The 24933-nt window shown below is 38.4% G+C and overlaps 1 protein-coding gene across 1 annotated transcript; it reads right to left on the bottom strand.

The window, feature by feature from the left end:
- Positions 1–105: 105 nt before the first annotated feature.
- On the bottom strand, positions 106–24102 carry mms22l (MMS22-like, DNA repair protein). Its single transcript, XM_083525587.1, has 25 exons — positions 23973–24102; positions 19176–19355; positions 18876–19001; positions 18732–18784; positions 17717–17804; positions 17198–17375; positions 15930–16023; positions 15510–15640; positions 15136–15249; positions 13766–13927; positions 12570–12632; positions 12150–12269; positions 11822–12051; positions 9723–10220; positions 5380–5546; positions 5015–5165; positions 4656–4780; positions 4054–4196; positions 3791–3947; positions 3122–3288; positions 2651–2862; positions 2302–2468; positions 1304–1400; positions 1025–1192; positions 106–278 (listed from the first exon to the last, which is right to left on the bottom strand). Exons 2-25 carry the CDS (start codon positions 19349–19351, stop codon positions 203–205), a joined length of 3663 nt encoding a protein of 1220 aa, XP_083381713.1. The 5' UTR covers positions 19352–19355; positions 23973–24102; the 3' UTR covers positions 106–202.
- Positions 24103–24933: the final 831 nt, after the last annotated feature.

Raw genomic sequence — 24933 nt, 5'->3', positions numbered from 1 at the left:
ATGTTTTCAGATGCCATAATTTAAGCCTCTAGAAGGTTGTGATGATTGCAGTTCTTCTCCACACTTGCCCCCTATAATAATCTATAATAATTAATAAAGCCAAACATGTTTATGTTTATATGTATTGAAAAAAAAAACAGGTACAAAACACATACTTTATGTACATTATTTACAATCAAAGAACAGGACAAAAAGTAACACGTTAGTCCTCTTCCAGTATGATCATTTCGGCCTGACCAGCATCTCCCAACAGGGCCAGAAGAGTCCTGTAGGCATTTCTGAAACAAAGAGACCAAACAACCATATATGACACACACACACACACACACACACACACACACACACACACACACACGGCATAACATAACATAAGCAGAGAATTGAATAACACTGATTATCTCATCATGGCACATGTTGGTGGATGGGATTTATTTATTAGGCAGTAAGTGAACATTTTGTCCTCAAAGTTATCGTGTTATAAGCAGGAAAAATGGGCAAGTGTAAGGATTTGAGCGAGTTTGGTTTGACAAGAGCCAAATTGTGATGGCTAGACGACTGAGTCAAATATACAAAAACAAAATATAAAAGATTTATATAGGGGAGGTGGGGGTGTATATATACACATATACATACATACAAACAATAACCCTTAACCACATCGCGGTTCAGCTTTCATGGTCTCACTGTAATGAGCGTTTTTACATCGAACATAACTAATTTTGTTTTGCGGGTTTTTGTGGTATAAAGGTAGTATTGTTATTTTAATTATTTTTGTGGTATAATAAGCATTTTCTAGCCTAATAAATGAAGCTTTCAGAAGAGCTGTAATGCTCTTCTTGGGTATTCAGTACATTAATTTCATCGTCATCACCTTCATCATCATTAGTACTGCACACTTAATTCATCATCATCATTCAAGTTGTATCGTCACTGGTAAGTACCCATATAGAATTTTTTCATCTTAACATTACGTAGGTTTAGGAATACTGAAAGTGAAGGTTACGTTCTCTCTTACGACTGTTACCTGAGAGATGTGTTTTTTCCGATTCCTCGCTTCTGTTCTGTGTTTCGCAAACTTTGTGACAGGACTGGAATCAGAGGCGACACAGCTGAGGGACAGAGGACGGCTACCGTCTCCAATGCGCTGTACATCTGCTGCTCATAAATCCCCTCGTTCTCCTCCACGAACGTTCTGGGAATATAGTCACAAAAACATTTACGTCATTTTATTCTACTGTGAGTACTAATGCAACACACTAATGTAGTGCAATACTGTTGCACACTGAATACAACAGGTTCGCACCTGAGAACTGCGATAAGCTTCTCGCATGGTTCTTCCGTTGCTGCAGAGGAACATCTCTCGATGATTAGCTGCAAGCTTTCCGTGCTGAGCTTCTTCACTGCAACACACACACACACACACACATATATATACACTGTACAGGTACAAGTAATACATGCTTTAATTCATCTTAGAAGACATGCCCTTATTTGTGTGCTTCATATCGGTTGAAAACTGAGGCAAATTACACACAGCATTGCTTCAGCAAATCCCTTGTACAGTTGTGAAAGCCTTACTGAGGCACGGGGAAGGTTGTGTAAAACGTTTGTCTGGGGCCAACAACAAAATTCTGTCAGTGTCAGAACTTGTGTGCTCTCCGTAAAAAAATAAAATAATAATAATGATTAATATTATTTATATTATTTATACACACACACACACACACACACACACACACAATCTAAAAATCTCATCTCACCATAATACAGAATCAGTGCTAGCTTCATTCATCAATAAATAGATCAAAACTACGAGTGCAGGAAATTGTTTCAAAATATGCGAAAGTCAATATATAAAATACATTAAAAGGCCACTATTTTTACGTAGTGTAAAACTAGCTCGGTGTCGGTGAGCGTGCTGGGAGTCAGCTTCAGAAATGGGTTGATCTTGTCCCTCAAATGAAAAAAAGTAAAAAATTTTAAAAATGCCACACTGGCACTTTGAAGTTCTAATTTAATTTAATTAAATTCTGAAAATATACATAAGTGCTTATATGTATATATATACTGTAGCTGTTTACTTTAAATTCAAGTGTTTGAAACGGTGCTCCGACATTTTGAAACCATCGTTGAAAGCAAAATATTTGACAGTTCCTTCTTTGCTTTCAAACTGAATATGTTTCAAATGGTCTGAAGTCTGTAACCAGAAAATGGTTCTTCTCTAAATGCTACACTGTGTCAGTGCTGTGTGTGTGTGTGTGTGTGTGTGTGTGTGTGTGTGTGTGTGTGTGTGTTTCCCACCTTGAGGTTCATTAACAAGCATCACACAGCGCAGCACATGTGCGAGGGGTACAGTTAGGAGGGAGGGGTCAGTGTCATTATTACGTCTCAGAAGCTCCAATAAGAACATGAGGACAGCTGCCAATCGAGGAGGAGGGGCATGGCCTCTGAACTGCAGAAAGTTTTCCCTGCAGAGATGTGTTTGTGTGTGTGTGAGAGATAGATGTGAATTATAGCGGTCATGTCCACAAGTGTCTCTCCTTTTTTTTCTCCCTCTGTATGCCATTCATTTCTTTGATGTCATGTTTCAGGATTATTCATTTGCACTATGAATGCGAATAAGTGATATGTACATTACAGACTTGTTCACCTTAAATTCTGTAGGATGGTCCTCCTCAGCGCAGCCCCTCGTGGTGTGGGTGTGGCCTCACAGCCAGCCAGCAGCACTGGGTGATTTGCTATTGCTCCGACGGTGGGCGTGGCTGGAAGGAAGCGGCTCAGGTACTGAGTTATGACGTTATTCAGCTGCTGCTTGAGGTAGGACACCTGAGTCTGGGACACTCCTGCTGTGACTGAGAGACCCTGAATACACAAACACAAGATTCATTTCAAAATTCCATACTATATTCCAGACTCTAATTCAAACACGTATTTAACACGTTAAAATTTCAGACGTTTCAGTGTGGATGAGCAACTTTTAGGAAACGTAGATGACATCAAATTCCACATTTGTTCATATTTAAGCAGGTAAAGGATGCCTAGAACACAATCAGCATGCACCGTCTATACAATGGTCTTGAACACACGCTAAAAATAGTAGCATTAGAAATAATACACAGACCTGCAGGTAAAGTGGCAGTGTGTCCCGAATAGCAGAGGTCAGTTGAGGAGGCGGAGCTTTATCCTGCAGCAGGGAATGGGGGAGCAGTAGGACGTCTATGATGCGCAGTAGAAAAGGTTGAGCTTTAGACGTGGCCAGGAGGGGGCTCCAGTGCTTAACCACACATCCTGTGAACACATGCACATATAGTACAAGCAGAATAAGACCTTGTGTGATAAATCATCTGAAGTTGAACAAATCGATGTTGTGCAGGAAATCCAGAATAAACCACATTATCCTCTGGATTATTTACATCGTAAGCATGCAGGTTTTTTTGCGAGCTCTGATTAGTCTAAATCATCCAATCAAAGAAAGTAAAAATGAAGACATTATTGTATGCCTGCTAGATGGCCCCGAAATCTGATTGGATAGAAACTTTCATGTAAACAGACTCTCCTAGATGTAAGTCAGTGATTTTGATAGCGTTTAGGACAGGAGAAAGAAAGAGTTTTGATTACTTTTTCTTCATTTATTTAATTGCAGATTCACAATAAGCATTGTGTATGGTCCTATTCATTATTACATGCTGATATTGTGTCTGGATTTCTTCATCCTTCCTAGGCTTCACCTCCACAGTCTGTAGGGGAAACATTTCACTTTAAACAGTGTGTAGTGCGTATTGTGCCACACCGAGTGTCCAGTAGGTGATGTTCAGCCCCTCTGTGCTCTTGTTCAGCAGGTTGGGTTTGATGAACTTTATGATGTCGCCTACGTACTCCAGAGCTTTACACACCAGGGACACACGCTCAGCCAGCTGCTGCAACCCACCATACACACGACCTACACACTGCACACAGATGCGAGAATGAAACTTAAAGAACTTACTGTAATAAATAACAAATTGTTATTGTGTGTCTTGACATGTGTATGTGGAAAAGTGTGTGCATGTGCACCTTTATAAACAAAGTCAGGGCAGCTTTAGGTTCTTGTGTAGCAGAGTTAGTGTTCAGTCCGGCTCTCTGAAGCAGTGACTCCACTTCTGGTAGTCGGAGGATGAGTGCAGTCATCTCCGCTAACTGCTCGTCTAAAGTCCTGTCTATAACCATACATGTTTATACAATAATTCTAGTATATAGTTTATATTAACAATATATTGAGAACAACATGCAGATGAACAGCACAACATAGTGGAACATCCATGTCCACATTTCCTTTCTATATCAATAATTCATAAGGAAATGTTTTATCCAAAATTATATATATATATATATAAAAAAAGACACTTCAACTAAACAGCTGGTGGCATCAGTAATACGCCTGTAGAGGCCGCTCTCGTACTGTATAACACAGCCCGGAAAAACTATCGATGTGGGGGTTTTTTTGCTGATAGTTCCAGTCAACTCAATTCCAGTGAAATCGGTCAACCAGTAGTTTTTGCTTTTTATAAATTTTTTTATGTTATTTTTCAGTTGAAACTATTTATATAAGCCTATTATTATGAACCAAGGAATCAACCATTTCCCCTCTCCCTAAAAGACGTAAACTTGCTGTGTACCTTTTCTGCTGTTTTGTGCATCAGTGGTGTTGTGTTGATGTTGCTGTACAATACATCGGATCCAAGCTCTTACACATAAAGCCTGCGCAGAGTCACCAGCAGAGCTCATTTTATGCACCAGCTCCCTACAGACACACAGACACACTTTCAAAATTAAACAAAGGAAAAGAATCAATTATTTCAAAGAAAAATAGGAAGAAATTGAAGGAAAGATGGAAACAACAAGAAAGGGGAAAGGGGGAAAAAAGTGAAACAATGGAAGTAAAAAAAAAAAATAATAAATGCAGGAAAGCAAGGAAGGAAGGAAGGAAATGATGAAGGGGAAAAGGAAGGCAATGTATTAAAGAAAAAAAATGTACTCATTGTGCAGCAGGTCGTTGAGGTAGCGTGTTACTAGTATGGGCCGAAGCATCTCATCCCAGCCAAAGCATTGAATCATGGCCAGGAGTGGGCGGGGCTGAAGATCCTGGGGGGCAGAGTTAGGCAAATCCAACGCTAACAGAGTAAAACCTGGGAACATGAGAAAGTAACCAAATAAATAATGATAAATGTCCAATACATTTGGAACAATGTGCAAATAGAATATTTCTGTCCAACATATTTTTCACGTTTTCTGGTAACAGATGATGTTTGATTTATTTTGCTTACATCATACAGCGAAATAAAAACTTCTAGGATTTTGCACACTACGTTGTACCACATCAGAGAGAAACAGAGATTTGACCTGCAGCGGAGTGTGCCAGCTCTTCTGGTGGAGTCTGAGACATTCTCAAGGTGCGCAAGAACGGCAAGAAGTGAGTCCACAGAGTGACAGCGACCGCCAGGTGGCGCTCTTCAACCACATTTAGAGGAACAGCTGCACTAGCACATTGAGAACACTGCTGCACCCTCCTGCAGTGGAAACAGTCAAAGATGTTGTCATTCATTCATAAATACATACAGTACAAACATTAAACATGTGCTGGCAAAACGAAAATATACAATGAACAAAGTGACATCACACCGTTTCTCAAAAAGAAACGGTTTCTCAAAAATTACCGACCGTCTTCCACTGGGAATACACATCAAAATTGTTTTACCATTTAAAGTTACGTTGTGGAACGACCTTGAGACAATCTGGTTCATGTTATAACATTGGAATCAATACAAATCTTTTATTTCAATTAGCGCCAGAACGCCCATCAGAGCTGCACTTTAAATACCTCCGTCTGACCTCTGATTAGAACTGAATATTTGAATTCTCTGTATATTTTTATACACACAGTCCCCAAATTACGTTCATTTTAGTCTCCAATTTAAGTACAATTAATTAACGCTTACATGAATTATGGTTCGACGTACAATCTTTAGATCTTACAATGACTATTTTTTTTTTATTTAAATGCATTTTAATTTACATACGCTGTGATGCTGCCAGGCTGTACACATCTATCGCCCTGTGAGATGCCTTCCTCTCAGCGACGGCCTCAGAGTCTTACTGTCTCGAGGTTAAAGCCTGAATTTTTCTGCGTTTTGGAGTTTTAAGGCCTAATTTAGGCTCTCCTCTCTCTCCTTTTAACACGCATCGCAGGACAGTGAACCAGAGCGAGTCTGGCTCTGCCCCCCACTTGCGAACCGGCGCTCACCCACACGCCGCTGACACACACATACATATATACATTATATATGTATATGTATATATATATATATATATATATATATATATATATATATATATATATATATATATATATATATATATATATATATATACATACATATACACACACACACACACACACACACACACACACACCCAAGTTTTGGGAATTTTCTCTACTCAACATTGCTTAGATCTAGCTGACTAGTAATTTAACAGGATATCAAGTAAACTCAATGTTTGGGGTTTACCAATTAAATCTTTGATCAGTTTCCTCTCTTCGAATTCCATTACAGTTCTTTTTTTTTTCCTTTCTTCTTTTTACCTTTCTTTTTTTTTAGGTTACAAGGGATTAAGAGTACAGCATGGTAAATACAACAGGGACATTTTTGTTTAATTTTTTCCTCCTATCTCTTGCTCTCTCTGGATGGTTAGTATTAGTGCAGCTAAGCATCTGAAGGCTCTGTAATCTCATTTAAAGCAGAGATGATGCTCCTGTGTTGTAATTCAGCCTTAAAGCAAGAGGGTTAGCATCTCTCGCTCACTCTCTCACGCGCACACACACACACACACACCTCAGAGGCTTTTCACCGAATCGATTATCGTCTGAATTCATTAGACTCGTTTACTGCGTTAGAATGGCCCTTTCACCTCCATCAGCCTCATACACACACACACACACACACACACACACACACCACCTTTAATCCCTCACTACACACATGCTTCTTAATCCCTCCACAGAGCAGCATCTTACACACATACACACACATACACGTGTGCACTCAAGCACGCACACCCACCTGAGACCCCATCTGATCCTTCCCTTCTTGGTGGTACAAAAAACAACCACACACTCCGATACACACCATGCACTGGGTAAACCCTGGTTGGTTTTCTCCTTTTTTTAAATAGCTATTATTATAATTATTGAGAAATACAGTAAATTTCATTTTCATGACATTGTGGGTTTGACCAGGTTTTTTTTGTCTAATTAGTCCACTAAGCACTGCTTCAGTGGTGGTCTTTTGTAGTTAGGGCTTATTCAAATCAGTGATAGTTTTCCGTGTTGCATAATACAGAACAAGCGCGGCCTCTAGAGGCAAATCACTAATGCCACATACTTTTTATTTGAAGTGTATTTTTTTTTATTGATTTTGGATGTAACTTTTTTTTTTTTTTTTTTTGAGTGTTACATTTAGGTTTTTTCCCCCTCAATATTTATTTTTTCATATTTATTTCATTAGCGCATTTACTGAATAATGTTACAGTACTGTTTTATGTTTGTAATAAAGTTCAGTACTATTTTACATTTGAGTGTTGTGTGTTTGTTTAAATCCAGTATCCATTTTAAAAACTCGGTTGATTAATTGGTTAATGGCAAGTATGATACAACCTAGCTATCAGTATTGGTTAACTCCACTATAGGTTGACTTCTAGTAAAAACCCAACATTAAGGGCATAAGTGCAGTGTTGAAGCATTACAAGCAACCAGAAACGCTCTGAAAAACACTATTCTTCATTTGGTTTTGTTTTTTCAAAAACGCAACCAATGACATGAGCTCTAATATAAGAAGCAACACATGACTCACTAGTTTCTTATATAATGAAACAGCAGCTAATTATTTGTTTATTGTTTAACTGAAAATAGTTCAAGTAACTGTTTGAAGACATAAAAAATGCAAAGTTAAACCTAAATTAAGCTAGTTCTGTTTACATTCACACCACCTCCTCTATAAACCTCTGAATGCTTTATGAATGATCCAGGTTTTGAATATCCACTGCATCTATACTCACAAGCATGTCAGTCCAAAATCTCCCTTAGCTGGTAAATTAGGTTGTGATCTCATATCTGAGACGGTCGTAGCAAATGACACCGAATTTTTATCATCACAAATCCATTTTGATCTGTCATTGAGATCAATCATCATCATCTCTTGTAGAGAAAACAGGGAATGATAATTCATCTGGTCAAAACTGGTTTTCTGGTTCTTTTAAGCTTTATAGTCACCTGTGACTTTGTCCCAACCTTATACTACAGCACTAGCTACTATATACGGTAGTGCTGCACGATTAATCGTATCGCAATGTCAGCTTGTGCGATTTTATATATAGATAGATAGATAGAGATAGAACGGCAAATGATGCGATTTATTGAAATAAATAAGTGCATGTGTGGACTTCAGGTCTCAGTTTAGTTTACGCTATCAGCTCTGCCCGGTATCTATCTATTTTTTTATCTATTTTTCTCTCTCTCTCTCTCTCTCTCTCTCTCTCTCTCTCGTTTTCTGGTGTCTGTTACATCCTGTGTAAACATGGCTGTTTCTAGCCTTTGGAACCCTGGGCAAGATTCCATAAAAAAACATTTAATAATAATGATGGCTATACGTACTTGCATTTAGGCAATTACGTAAACATATACTGCATCATAAATGTCAGCAGAGAAACAGATAAATAATTTAAATGGGCGCGGGCAGTGGCAGGGCGTTCCCTTTCTGTTTCGATAAAAATGTTTTAAATATCTTATTTTTGTGAAAGTTTATGTTTTTATTTAACGTTTTGTTTAATTCAGCTGTACCTTGGAGGAAATTTTTTTACATTAATGCAAATGTTATTTCATTTTGTAAAAAAATTATTTAAGTTTGAAAACCTTTATAGATTTACAAATACACATTTTAGCATGATCACTAATCTGTGTGCAATTTCCTTGATAATCAAGTGGACTCGTATATCGCAATATCGACCACAATAATCGCAACATGACATTTAACCCCCCAAATCGTGCAGCACTGATATACGGTATAATATTTAGTATGCAATCAGAGAAAGAAAAAAAATCCCTTCATGCTGACCGAAGTGAACTGGCATCTCGTTGGCACATTAATGGATCCGAGGACACAGTCAGGGCTCATCATACTGACCCAGTTTGTACAAAGCTTTCACCATTCCATGAAATGAAGCCTTGATGGTTATGATGAATGCGTTTCCACCTACGCAATTAATGCATAATTAAGGGGGCAAAGTAGAACGTGGGCTTCGGAACTCGTTAGCTTGATTAGTGAGTGTGGAAAGAAAAATTTGACCAATGATTGATGCACATGCCTCCGACCAAGAGCCAATCAAAAACTAATGGTGCTCATCACATTCCCATTCATGACTGTGTGTTGGGGCGAATGAGGGGTTAAGTTGTGTCTGTGACCAATCCTGTAGTTTCTAATTAGATTCTCACTAATTGACTGATCAGCACTCAAATAAAAATAAGACAACACAAATAATTATCTAGACATCAAACACTTGCTAGTGTGAGCCATGTAAACTACACTGCTGACCCTAAATAAACCCCGAACACACACAGGAAATGGTACCACCGTTCCTTTCCATCACAAATACACATGCTACCAGTGTGTGTGCTGATTGTGTGTACTGACCGTAACTGTGTCAGGGCCAACTGTAGGAAGTCGAGCACCGTGTCAAGTTCTCTAGCGCCACATGCAGGTAGGAGCAGGCCGAACCCTTCGTTAATCAGCTTCTCCTCAGACAGGCACAAGGTGGCGCTGCTCTGCCACACCTGGCCCACCCCTTCCAAGTAGGCAGAGATTAAGCGCCACAGCTCGTTCCTCCTCGGGACGGGCGTGGTCTTGAGGTAAAACTCCCGTGCAGCGCTGCTGAAGGAGGTGGAGATCCTTGTGGCAACCCCACCCACGTCCACACCCCGCTCCACGAAACTGAGCAGCAGAGCCAAACGACCCCGCCACGACATCACTGCCGTCGCCGCAGGCAAACGCAGGGCCAAAAGATCGAAGGCGCGGCCCGTGACGTCCTCCAGATCAGCAGAGAGCGACAAAACCAGGAAAAGGAGCAGGAAATGATGTAGTCCGCTCTCGGAGAGCTCGGCCATGCGGCGCTCATGGAACTTAGAATAGATTCTACGTGGGAAAAGAGAGAGACAGAGACTGAGAGTCAGAACATGATAAATACAATAACTAATAAAAAAACAAAAGGGGGGTAAAATAGATGCTTATAGAGACACGTGGAAAAAGACTAACATGTATGTGAGTGTCAGAGGAAATGAGACCACACATGGGCAATAGATAGTGTGTGTAAATATCTACATGATGGAGAGTGTATCGAACAGTGTGTGTGCGCGCGGCACATGCGTGATCCTCCAGGGCAGGAGGGTTAAATGGCTTTAAAGATCATGTTAAATGTCAGAAACAGTGAGACAGACACACTCACACACACAGTCACACAGAAGCGCACATTCCTCTCTACAGCTTTGGGAGGGGGCTCGAAATCAATATGGCCCCCCACTGGCATATACCACAGAGTGTGACAGACTGAGTGCATTACCACTGACTGTTTTATTCCATCACTTATCAAACACTAACTCTGAGCGGTAACTCTTACACATAGACAGCGTACTGCCACTTTAAACAGGCAAGTTGAATAAAGGAGTCGTCTTTTTCATGGTTACAGCAAAAACCAACTCGGGATGGTGGTAGCTTAGTGTTTAAGGCTCTGGATTACTGATCAGAAGGTCGAAGGTTCAAGCCCCAAGATGCCACTCTTGGGGGCCTCGAGCAAGGCCTTTAACCCTCCACAGCTCCATAATTAATTGTATACCTATAAATGAACAAGGTGATTTTTGCGCTGCTGACGCCACCACCCACTGACATGGAAGAGTATTTCTATTACACTGCCAGTCACTACATTACAAGTGCAGGCATTTAACAATGAGAAACTATTTCCTGTAACTAAATAATATTTTTTTGGGCCAATTAAGCATAATTGGATATGTTCCCATACCACACCATCTCACAACACAGAGGTTGAAAATCACTGGATAAGGGAACTGATTAACATTGGCCATTTCCCTACTGTTGTTCTCACCTCTTCATCACTAAAATCTTATAAAAAAAAAAGTTAGTTTCACCTTTGGACTTTACCAGACATCGAATGAAAAACACTGTCATTGTTTTTTTTCTCCCACCTGCCTGTTTGTTTGTTTATCTGTTTGCTTGTTTATCTGTTTGTGTGTTTACTCAAACAGCTTTTCTCCACAGATGAACAGATGCTGCAGATTCTAGAGTCAGAGCCGAACACTCTCTCCCTGCTGGTCTTATTAATGCCACACACAAACATCCCGACCCACGCTCCGCCGCGGGCTCTGTGTGTACATGTGTGTGTGTGTGTGTGTGTGTGTGTGTGTGTGTGTGTGTGTGTGTGTGTGTGTGTGTGTGTGTGTGTGTGTGTGTGTGTGTTGGATCCTGACCAGCTCGGCTCCCGCCCTGGTGCTGCTGGAGAAGCGAGCGTCTTCGTTAAGGAGAATTAACCGCCATGCTTGTTAGCTAATTAGCCTTCGTGTGTGTTTCACGTTCCAAACAGCAGGAAGTCATTATGCAGATTTATTCCATTCCAAACACACACACACAAAAAAACTAGCAGACAGACACAGCACCAGACAGTGGCCCACATACACACATGCAAACACTAACACACACACTAACACACACATACACACACTGACCTGCCCTTGATCTGCCTCCAGGGGGCGACAATCTCCTGCTTCAGGTGCAATGCAAGCATCCGCAGGAAAATAAGGAAGGAATTGGTGGAGCGATAGAGTTGGGCATGGTAAGTGGAGTTCAGTGGGGCAGGGCTACAGCAGCTCTTGGCCTGTTCCAACAGTGCCAGTGGGGTGGAGCCAATGCTGGCCAATGCAGACACACCTAACCAAGGTACTGAGAACGATCCGTTCTGTAGACGTACCAACACACACAATTAAACAGGCCAAATACAAAGAAATATACTAGGATACTAAGGACAATAAGAAAGTTGAAGAAAGTGTGAAGCACCAGGTTTTTGCTGAAAAAATCCCAAAGTGTGTTGATTGCGCTGAGGCTGGGAACCCAGACCATACTCAGAGTCAGACAGCAATGCACATACATCCGCATCTGCTCCTCCTGAACTGCTGCCTGGACACACACAAACACACACACAGTAAAATTTGTGTCTAATTCAAGCAAATACAGTACACACGCGCACACACACACGCGCGCACACACACACACGCACACGCACGCGCACGCACGCGCGCACACGCACGTGCTGCTGAAAGCTTGTCGTTCCATTACCAAAAACGTTTTTCTTAAAGTCTGGGCTTCAGATGATGTCAATTTCATGACAGAAATTTAAACACCGTATATACCAAATACTCAAATGTGACATTTGTTAATGTGCAAAAGGTGAAGATATGTAAGAGTGAATAAACACACCTTTACATCACAGCTGGACTTCAGCAGATTACACACAAAACTCCAGTTGTCATCCAGCTGCTTCTGCAAAACAAACTGAACCTTTAGGAGGTATATAATCATTTACATGCAAATATAAACCAGAAAAAGATATAATAATGGAGAAAACATTCAGAAACATTTCACATGAACATATGGTGCTTTATAACTGAGTTAAGTAATAAGTTACATTTTGCACCACACACACACACATAAAACTTCATAAGTGTTCCTAATGCAAATACAGTATATTTAAATGTTGTAGAATACATTATTTCATATCCAATATACTAAAGTGTCCTGTTCATATACCATTTTCCCTTCAACTGTGGTGACACCATAGAACATATGCCAGCAGTCTTTTATGAGTTATTACCCCTTACGAAATCTCAATTCTTATTGCTCAGTAGGTATTTAATACTTTTTCTATAATCTAAAGTTTATATTAATATATATCTCTTTAATATGTGAAGTTCTCTGTAAGGAAACTTTAGCATATATGAAAGATGATTTCAGTGTTAGTGCTTTAAAAAAGTCAGTATATTTCCTAACAAGTGGGAGTCTAAAGATGAGAAAACCTTTTGCACTTTGATTTCTTGGCAGCTCATGTGAGGGCGCTGGTGAGGGACCAAACGGTTATAGCTGCTATAAGGTAAGGGATAAAAAAAAAAAAAAAGCTAATTTGTTTTTTGACATGCTGCAAAAGTAAGTGCGAGGTTGAAAGAATAAATAATAGAGATTGACCAAATAATCAGTTTTTAATCCACACTGATTGATTGCTGGAACTATGGGCAAAAATCAATGCTGATAGTTTTTCCAGGTTCCAGTCCACTGTCATTATAAAAGCGACCACTAAAGGCAAATATCTGAAGTCACATGCTGTTTGTTTTTACATGTGAAACGTTGCACAAACAGTGCTATATTATAATTATTATAATATTAATAATTATATGTATTTATTAATTATATATATTATTTAATTAAAATATATTTTTTTCATGATTCAGTAGTTTTGTTTTTTTTTGTAATAAAGTCCAGTATCCATTATTTATCCATTAATTTTTTTATCCATCTGTTAAATCATCAGTTATCGGCTGGTAAGATACATTTTTTTGATTTATTTTTAAATATCTAATTTAATTACTTGTTTAAAAAAAAAAATCTAATCTTTAACTTACTTCGTTTTGAAGTACTCCGTTACGGTTCCACATTCCAAGCTGTGCAAGGTGTGTGATCATCCACCAGGTGAAGCCGAGCATGTCTTTACAGTGTACTGCAACTCCTGATGGCGACCCCTTCAGGTTGGAGTCGAGAAGTGCATTCACATAGCCCCAAAAAGACTACCAAAACACCACATATGACATCATGAGGATTCTATTAGAAAGTCAGCATGGGCTTTTCCCAGTCGTCAGAAAGCGATGAATACTACACCTAACCTCGTAGAAGTGTGATTTGTACACCAACATTAATGACTGATAATCTATATATCTATATCTATATCTATATATATAAAGCTCAAATACCACTGACTGACTCACTCACTCATCACGAAATCTCAAAAAACACTGAACGGATTGCAATGAAATTTGGCACATACCTTCCTCTTGGGTCTTGGGTGCTCACTAAGAAAGGGTTTTGAAAAATTCGCCCTGGATCGCGACTAACTCGCGAAAAACGCGATTTCTCACGCATTGTAAATTCTTCGAAATAACATTACGTATCCTAATGAAACTTAGTACATTGTTTCTTATTACATGTTAGATGCACGATAAAAATTATTTTTAAAGTAGTTTGCCCTGTATCGGTACTACAAAGGGGTAGTACGTTATTTGTTGACGTTACATTCTGATCTCTGATCATCCAGTCCTGCTCAGTGCTTACTGCTAATTGCCATATTGCTTAGCGTTCTGCCTTCCGTAGCGAAGCACGGGTACTTTCAGCTAGTGATATATATATATATATATATAAAATGTATGTAATAAATGATCAGACTAGGCACATATATTTGTATATCGATCTGTAATAAAAACAATCTATTTGGTCTATCTCCTGATGTTTTCCGGAAGGTTACATAAAGATTTAAATGCAATAAGCATGGCTTTATACTTAGTATGGAACTTAACAGGATGTTATGCACAGGGTGTTATAAGAAAACGAGTGGGCTAATTCTGTGCCTTTCTTTTCCTGGTAGGGTGCGGGATGCTGCTTTAGAAACCAGCTGAAGCTTATTAAGGAGACAGCAGGGCAGCCTGCAACACGCTGCCACAGTCCATTCTAGTGGTTATTTTAGCACTGGAAAATTAGTATACCAACAATAAATTCTCAGGAGGTCTTTGCTTGTTTACAGATTTTAGTCACCAGTTAGTTTTAAGCCAGCGTCAAATGCAAATTGAAATGTCTCTAGCTGACTTACATTGCTGCTCAATGAAACTGGGGGAACTACAGTCTTCTGTTTTACCAGTTCAAAACAGCACTGGAACTTATAACAACTGAACAACATTGCTGAAGTAAGTGTCTCACATGTGGGTGTGTGGGTGCATGGGTGTACCTGTGTGTGAAGAATTTTGCTTCTGTGTTCCAAAAAGTGCATAAGGAGAATCCAAATCTCTTTAGTGCAAACACATGGGTAAGGATGGCTTGTCAATGCCTCGGTCGGTCTCACCTTAAGCAACATAGGGAGATATTTTCATGTATATATTTTTGCAAAACCCACACACACACACACACATTCTGTAGGTCAAACCAGAAATCTTGCCTGGGCCAATCTGAGCTCATTCACTGAGAAATAAACTATTGCACAGAAAAACACCCCATTACACACCTTTTACCTAAATGAACAACAAACCTGTAGACTATACATCACCGCACACAGGCACACACACACACACACACACACACACACACACACTTGCTCACACTCACCTTGCTGTACTTGGTTAGCGCTAAAGTAATGAGGTCACACAGCAGGTTGTTGAGGTGATCTTCAAACAGGCTTACGTTGGTGAGAGTTTCTCCTGTTAGATCAACAAACTGGCGTGCATACACAACTTGACCTGTGGAAAGAGGAGCACGTTTCACATAGATTACGGACACTATGATTCAACACAAGAAGCTACCTAGATGGATATCTTTTGTCTCTAAGTGTCATCTTTCCAAATGTAAAGACAATATAAAGAGAGACTGGGTTAAATACTTCAATATATATATTAGATTACTTGCTATTAAATTTGCTACGGGTCTTTCAGTAGAATAAGTAATAAGGGACAGTCGCATTCACCAGACAAAGATTCTTGTTATTTCAAACCATGACTGCAACATTTTCACCAAAGTTTGCTAAATTACCCATCATTTTGTGCCCCAAAATGTGCAGGATCTCCAGTATGGCCCAGTGGACATCCAAATTAAGGTGCAATAAATGCCATGATGGAGGGAAAAGCTGAAGAAGGAAATGCAGTTAATGTCTTTTACAAAATATATTAATTAGCAAATATATATAAATAAAAGAATGGATATAAATATACATACAAACTTCAACACACATATTTAAAGCCTGACATGATACAGGGACATGACTCGCAGAAAGCCGTGTTTGGGAACTAAGAAAGCAAATTAGATTACGCTTAGTGGGAAAGATTAAATACTCACTCTCCCCTGTCAATCACAGTCACACTAACTAATCACAAATGTGTCTGTGAGACTGTGTATGTGAAAGAGGGTAGATAGTGAGCGGGTCTGTAAAGCTGCAGTGCGGGTCTGTGAAGCTGCAGTGCGGGTCTGTGAAGCTGCAGTGCGGGTCTGTGAAGCTGCAGTGCGGGTCTGTGAAGCTGCAGTGCGGGTCTGTGAAGCTGCAGTGCGGGTCTGTGAAGCTGCAGTGCGGGTCTGTAAAGCTGCAGTGCGGGTCTGTAAAGCTGCAGTGCGGGTCTGTAAAGCTGCAGTGCGTGCAGTGCGGGTCTGTAAAGCTGCAGTGCGGGTCTGTAAAGCTGCAGTGCGGGTCTGTAAAGCTGCAGTGCGGGTCTGTAAAGCTGCAGTGCGGGTCTGTAAAGCTGCAGTGCGGGTCTGTAAAGCTGCAGTGCGGGTCTGTAAAGCTGCAGTGCGGGTCTGTAAAGCTGCAGTGCGGGCCTGTAAAGCTGCAGTGCGGGCCTGTAAAGCTGCAGTGCGGGCCTGTAAAGCTGCAGTGCGGGTCTGTAAAGCTGCATAACGGTCTGTAAAGCTGCAGTGCGGGTCTGAAAAAATGCATAACGGTCTGTAAAGCTGCAGTGCGAGTCTATAACGCTGCAGTGCGGGTCTGTAAAAGTGGGCTCAATGCATTAAGATTTTACATGTTTATATTTCTCACCATGATAACATCCATGAACGTTCAGTTAGACCAATATTTGTTTTCATTCTTAAATAGTAAATTTATTTTACACCCCCTACTGTGTCCAATTTTATTTACAAAATTCTGAATGTATACTTTTAAAACTAAATCTTTTGAATTGGATACAAGAGATATATATATATATATAAATAAAAAGTAACCCTTCAACACAAAGGAACCCGTGTCATCAAACCATAAATCAGCCGTCAAGTTGAAAATGGCGACATTCTATTAAGAAATTAAGGTTGTGTACCTTTCCCTGGTGATGGATGGTGAAAGCGCTTTGGACGTTTGCCGGTAAATCTTTAAGCCGGCCAATGAGGAGCGTGACGCCGAACAGCTGCTCCACTAAATTGGAGGGAAACTGCGCCTCCATCTGTGAGAACTCAGGGGAGAACTCGTCCGCCAGTGGGTGGGGTGCCTCCAGAAACCTGAGGATAACCGTTAAAGAACAGCAAATTCACAAGATTCTAAAGACAGAGGAAGATGTCTTTTCAAAAATCCTTTCCCCATCCGCAGATTTCGTTTCCACCCCTGCCCCTGTTGCTGTCCTCCAGGCAGGCTCCATCTTTTTCAACCCAGTTCTAAGAATCACCTTACAAGCAATTATTGTTGCTATATTGTAGTAATGCTTTATTGCAGGACTTTAATTCTTGTTTATTTTTACGGCACAGAAAAAAAACACTAGGGGGTTAGATACTAGAGGTTTCATATTTTAGTCCAAATATTTATCGCCACTACTTTCAATTGTCTGTGTATTCATAAGCATTACCTGTGAATAAAGACTTTAACGTAGGTGAGAAACAGCACACACTGCTGCCTCAGCTCTTCGGCTTCATAATGAAGGCTACTTGCTTGACCTGAAAATGGAGACAAAAAACATGAAAGACTGATTAATTATACAGACTTCTAACAATTTCCATTAAATTCTGTCAGTCTAAGTGAAGTTGTGCATTCAACTTCCTTCAGTTTCCATTAGGTGCTGGTTTGTTTATTACAACACTTCAATGCCTAATACACTCATACCAGCAACATACCACCTTGTCAGTATCACCGCTCAAAGAAAATAATGAACCAGCCAAATAATTCCTGGTCAGCAGTGATCCTACGAGTTCCCTCAACTTTGCGAGTTCCCTCAACGAGTTCCGCCACGCACTTTAAGCGCAGCATCTCCGATTTTGTTCTTTCGCGATTTATATACAGCTTTAAGAATTTCCGCATATTGAAGCCGTGAACAAATGAATAAATGAAGGAATGCATTCATTTATGAATAAATAAATATCTTGTGTGTTTCTGAAAAATGCAGACATTTGTCAAAAGTATGCCGAAATGCATAGAACAGTAAAAGGTAGAAAATATCTTTAAAAAGTTGTATATTATATACACTCTGTTTTACCCAAATAGGGTACACATGTAAACAATTTAATTAAATTTTTCCATTTATTAACATTTTTTGTTAATTTAATTTGTGCCAATTTAATCAATATAATTAAAAGGTGTTTTGCATTTATTTGATCATACCATTTTTTATTTAAACCAAGCAGTCATTTTATTGAAGCTAATAAACGATGTTAATAAAAAAAATACAAAAATAAAAAATGACAAGCAATCTTATGTTTTGCACTGATATTGAACCGAACCGTGGCTTAGAAACCGAGGTACATACTGTACCCTAAATTTTGTGTACCGTTGCACCCCTACTAAAAACAGAAACCGTACACTTACGAAACCGACCTGTATGGTAAGTATAGACGATAAAAATGGCTCAAGAGTGTAATTCTTCTCACCAAAATCATGCGAGCTAGACTGAACCAGAGTTTCCAGCCTGAAGACTTTTTGTCTGAAAAAGAGTGAACAGATTGAGAAATTAGGACGCAGCCGACGGTATGGCAGTCGCACAAATTGCCCACGCACACACAATCTGCCCTCACCTGAACAAGCCAAACAGAAGCTGAGTCGACTCCAGCAACGCAGTCTCGGTCACCCAGGAAAAGCCGAACAAATCCACGGTGTCGGTTTCGAAGTCTGCAGGAGCCGGATCTAACTTCAGCAGCAACCTAGAGGAGATGGGAAATGCTTTATTTTTATCCTTTTATTTATAGGTACTAGTCTTCACCTGATCATCATTGTCCAAGACTTGAGAATCTTCATCGCCAACGACTGTTGCATTTAATCGAAGGACTTCTTAGTTATCTACATAGTGTTTTTAAGTGTGTTGAGTGTTCTTGTACCTTTTTAAGATGCCTCGGCTGACGTAGCCATCAGAAGACAGGGTCTGTGCTTCTTCTCTTCCTTTTTCGAACGCACAAGAGAAGCATGGGGGTCGAGCGAGGGACGAGTCGCTCAGCTCCCCGTCCATAAAGGGAGAGACAGGAGGAGTAAGGGACTGACTGAAATCATCCTCCATTTTACTGCAGGAATAAAAGTAAACATTTGTAACAAAAAAAAAAACAATTTCGGTCCTGTACACGGTTACATAATCACACAAAACACAAAGATGTGTGTATTGCATTAAAATCACATTTCTGCAGTTAAAAGATTATTTATAGCTGCTATAATGTTAAAAAAAAGGGGGGGGGGAATTGATGCATCAGTAATTAATAAATAAATATGCTGGAATAAAACGCTGTTGAATGTGCTCTTTAAGGAACATCAGTAATGTTAAAGTTGCTATTGTTCTTCCTTTTTTTTTAAATAATTAGAGGATTCTTTCCTAATCCCCCTTTTTTTTTTCTATTATGAATATTATATGTCTAGCTGTATTAAATACAGAGACATAAAAAGCTGCTTAACACGCAAACAATGAACGCCATGCATCCGGCCAAACAAAAGCTCACAAGGAGGAAAAAGAAAAAAGGAAAAAAAAAAAAAAAGGAAAAAAAAAAAGACTGGTGCATTTGAAAAGAAGGCAGCCAATCGATTCACACTCCATCCTGTGAGACATTTAGCTTGATTTCACCCTTTTTTGGCCCAAAAAAAAAAAAAAAAAAAAAAAAAAAAAGCCAATTTCTTACTCCTGAATCTTTTTAATTTGAGGATTTTATAAAACACTTTGCTTAAAAAAAGCGATATTGATTTTTAAATTTTTTTTTTTTTTTTAAATCACAGCATGATTAACAATATGTACTGTGTACTACTTATGGTTACTAAAAGGCAAGATCTTATTTAAAAAAGTCAGGGTTTAATCCCTATACAGATACATGGCAAGTTGTACTCTACTCAACTGGAAGCACCCTAAAGTCCCTATAATAAATATAATGTAAATATATACACTACATGGACAATATTTTGTGGAGACCTGACCACAAGATTCATATATGCTTTTTGAACATCCCAATTTAGTCCCCATTTGCTGTTCTAAGCAAATCCACTGGGATGCTCGTTCAACCACAAGGTTATTAATAAAGTCAGGTAAGTCATGTAGGTGAGGTGAACAGGCTGCATTCTGATTCATTCCAAAGCTGTTCAGTAGGGTTGAGGTCAGAGCTCTATAACAGTTCACTCAAGATCTTTCACTCATGCCAACCCATGGTCTCCTAGTTTAAGTCAAGGGAAGGTTTCATGCTACCAGATCCAAAGACGTCATATACAACTGTGTGCCTCTAACTTGGTGAAAACAGTTTGGAGAAAAACACATATGGCTGGAAAACTCTGGTGTCCCAATACTTTTTTCTGTATTCATGTAGCGTATATAGCAGTGGCCCGAACCAGTACCGAGCCGTGGATCGTTTGGTACTGGGCCGTAAACAAAATGACCACTTCTGCCTACGTGTTTTAAACTCCGTTGTTTTCCTATGCAGTGATAAATGAAGCTCACCCATGTCCTGCATGAAACTGGTCCATGGTGCAAAAGAAGGTTGGGGACTTCTGGTGTATATGATTCTCTCTAACTTCTTCACCTTCATAACACAGTTATTTGAGCCAGCAGCCTACTCCAGTGCCTTGAAAAGTGTTCTATTTTACAATTTGTTGTGCTTGTCAAAGAAGCAACATTTCATTATGAAGGTACCACCACTGCGCTTTAATGTGGGGACAGAGTGAAGGGCAGGCTTCAACCTCTTCAGCTGCTTCTCTAAAATACATGGTCACTGACATGGACTGATGGACATCTCGTCGTCCACCTGATGGAATTTAACAGTTTCTTTTCCATTTAAATGGATTTAAGAATTTTATGGATTTTAAGGCATTTTGGAGCATTCTTGCTGTAAGATTTCATTGTCATTTTTTTTTTTTCCCCTGCTAATTTTTATAGCATACGTCAAGGTGTTATATCAATATAACCAATATGTCACATCGTTTAACACACAGATTCATAAAATATAACACTAAATAAGTCAATTTTAGCTCTAGGTTCTAAGACGATAAAAAACTGATGAAAAGTTCACGCAGGGGGTAAACACACTTGGCAAATACAATTTGCACTTATGTATGCGCACTTCACAGGCCACTTCTCCTTAATTTCTAGTACACTACATGTTTAGCAGTGGCAGGGCAGAAGCAGCAAGGTCTATTCTGCTGGCCTAAACTTGATCAAAATCACTGACTAACATTTAAATATATTTTTGTCCATGAATATGTTTCTCTCGGTTTTGTTGCTAGAAGTAGAATTTGCACAAAAACACACAATTTGCCCTCATTTCAAACCCACAGGAAAACAATAACACACAGAACAAAATGCACAAAAAGGTAATTTTATGAGGTTAATATCAATACTTCTGCTAGAGATGTATGTGGGCAGTGCAGCTGTGGCTTCAGTGAAAGGAGACTTGTTATATTGTGTTCACTGGTTTTCTTGCTTTAGTAATGGCATGTATTCTGCCTGTATCAGATACATGTATGTGATATAATATTGATCGTTTTTTATAGCCGTGGTGTCATAATGATGATATTAAGAGGTCGACTGACTGAATTCTACTACACTACATTACACTACTTTTCTACATTACAATACTTTTCTACTACACTACATTACACTACTTTTCTACATTACAATACTTTTCTACTACACTACATTACACTACTTTTCTACATTACAATACTTTTCTACTACACTACACTACACTACTTTTCTACATTACAATACTTTTCTACTACACTACATTACACTACTTTTCTACATTACAATACTTTTCTACTACACTACACTACACTACTTTTCTACATTACAATACTTTTCTACTACACTACATTACACTACTTTTCTACTACACTACTTTTCTACATTACAATACTTTTCTACTACACTACACTACTTTTCTACTACACTACACTACACTACTTTTCTACTACACTACTTTTCTACATTACAATACTTTTCTACTACACTACACTACTTTTCTACATTACAATACTTTTCTACTACACTACATTACACTACTTTTCTACATAACAATACTTTTCTACTACACTACATTACACTACTTTTCTACATAACAATACTTTTCTACTACACTACTTTTCTACATTACAATACTTTTCTACTACACTACACTACACTACTTTTCTACATTACAATACTTTTCTACTACACTACATTACACTACTTTTCTACATAACAATACTTTTCTACTACACTACTTTTCTACATTACAATACTTTTCTACTACACTACATTACACTACTTTTCTACATAACAATACTTTTCTACTACACTACACTACACTACTTTTCTACATTACAATACTTTTCTACTACACTACACTACACTACTTTTCTACTACACTACTTTTCTACTACACTACATTATACTACTTTACACTACTTTTCTACTACACTACATTACACTACTTTTCTACTACACTACTTTTCTACTACACTACTTTTCTACATTACACTACTACACTACATTACACTACTTTTCTACTACACTACACTACACTACGTTTCTACTACACTACATTACACTACTTTTCTACTACACTACATTACACTACGTTTCTACTACACTACATCACACTACTTTTCGACTACACTACACTACACTACGTTTCTACTACACTACATTACACTACTTTTCTACTACACTACTTTTCTACATTACACTACTACACTACATTACACTACTACACTACATTACACTACTTTTTTACTACACTACACTACGTTTCTACTACACTACTTTTCTACTACACTACTTTTCTACTACACTACATTACACTACTTTTCTACTACACTACTTTTCTACTACACTACATTACACTACTTTTCTACTACACTACACTACACTACGTTTCTACTACACTACATTACACTACTTTTCTACTACACTACATTACACTACTTTTCTACTACACTACATTACACTACTTTTCTACTACACTACATTACTTTTCTACTACACTACACTACGTTTCTACTACACTACATTACACTACTTTTCTACTACACTACATTACTTTTCTACTACACTACACTACGTTTCTACTACACTACATTACTTTTCTACTACACTACATTACACTACTTTTCTACTACACTACACTACTTTTCTACATTACAATACTTTTCTACTACACTACATTACACTACTTTTCTACTACACTACGTTTCTACTACACTACATTACACTACTTTTCTACTACACTACATTACACTACTTTTCTACTACACTACACTACACTACGTTTCTACTACACTACATTACACTACTTTTCTACTACACTACATTACACTACATTTCTACTACACTACTTTTTCAGTCTTTTTGGGAATCGTTTATCGAAATTTTGCCGGTTATAAAAACGCAACGGATACAAATAGTTTAAAAATGTAGACTTTGTATATGTTATAGTGAATAATGGTTAATAATCTGTCCTGTATGACTAAAAAGTGAACCACTGGGGAATAAATTAGCAGGACAATAAAGCCACTTACTGCCTTAGCTAGCATCTCGTCAGATCAACCCGGGGAAAAAAGGAAAATAAACTGGCATTGTGCGACATTTTTTACGCGTTAGTACTTATTTTTGTAATATAAAAAAAATAATGTAATTAATGTAAAAGACACAGAATTAAATGTACATAACTTACATTAGCGCGGCGGTGTTGACAAGTCGCAGCTTTCATCCGAACACTGAGCTCCCGCGCTGGGGCAGCGTGCGCAGTGCGCTTGCGTATGCAAATCTCCAACCTGTGGTTGGTCCAGAAGTTCTTCGGAGGGTTGAGCTAGTGCGCGCGCTCATATGCAAATGCGACCTTCCAATCTAGGCCTGTGATTGGTGCAAAGTTTTCATAAGGAGGCGTGGCGCAGAGAATCACGTAGGTGAAACAAGGCACTGAATGAACGGTAATAGTGAGATGGAGGAGACTGACTGTTCTTTTAATTTATAATGAAATTAATTATTATTATTTACCACTGTTATTGTACTTACTGTTTAAATACATGGATGGAGAGTTGTTCAACAACATGCTTTTTTTTATCAAATAGCTAAAATCATTCCTAGATCTATCTATCTATCTATCTATCTATCTATCTATCTATCTATCTATCTATCTATCTATCTATCTATCTATCTATCTATCTATCTATCTATCTATCTATCTATCGACAGCCAGACAGGTAGATAAATATCTATATATACAGTACTTATATACATACATACATATACTGTACTTATATACATACATACATACATACATACATACATACATACATACATACGCATACATACATACATACACATACATACATACACACACATACATACATACATACACATACGTACATACATACATACATACATACATACATACATACATACATACATACATACATAAATGCATACATACATACATACATACATACAGTACAAGTTTACATTTTATTACCTCTTTCAGTAGTATTGCTTATTTTAATAATTTTCCACATGGTGCATGAATGGTATATATATATATATATATATATATATATATATATATATATATATATATATATATATATATATATATATATATATACTTAATTATAAAAAATCTCTTTTTTTTTTTCTAA

The sequence above is a fragment of the Silurus aristotelis genome (assembly GCF_946808225.1).
Source record: "Silurus aristotelis genome assembly, chromosome: 22".
Taxonomy (NCBI): domain Eukaryota; kingdom Metazoa; phylum Chordata; class Actinopteri; order Siluriformes; family Siluridae; genus Silurus; species Silurus aristotelis.
This window is presented reverse-complemented; position numbering and strand designations above follow the sequence as displayed.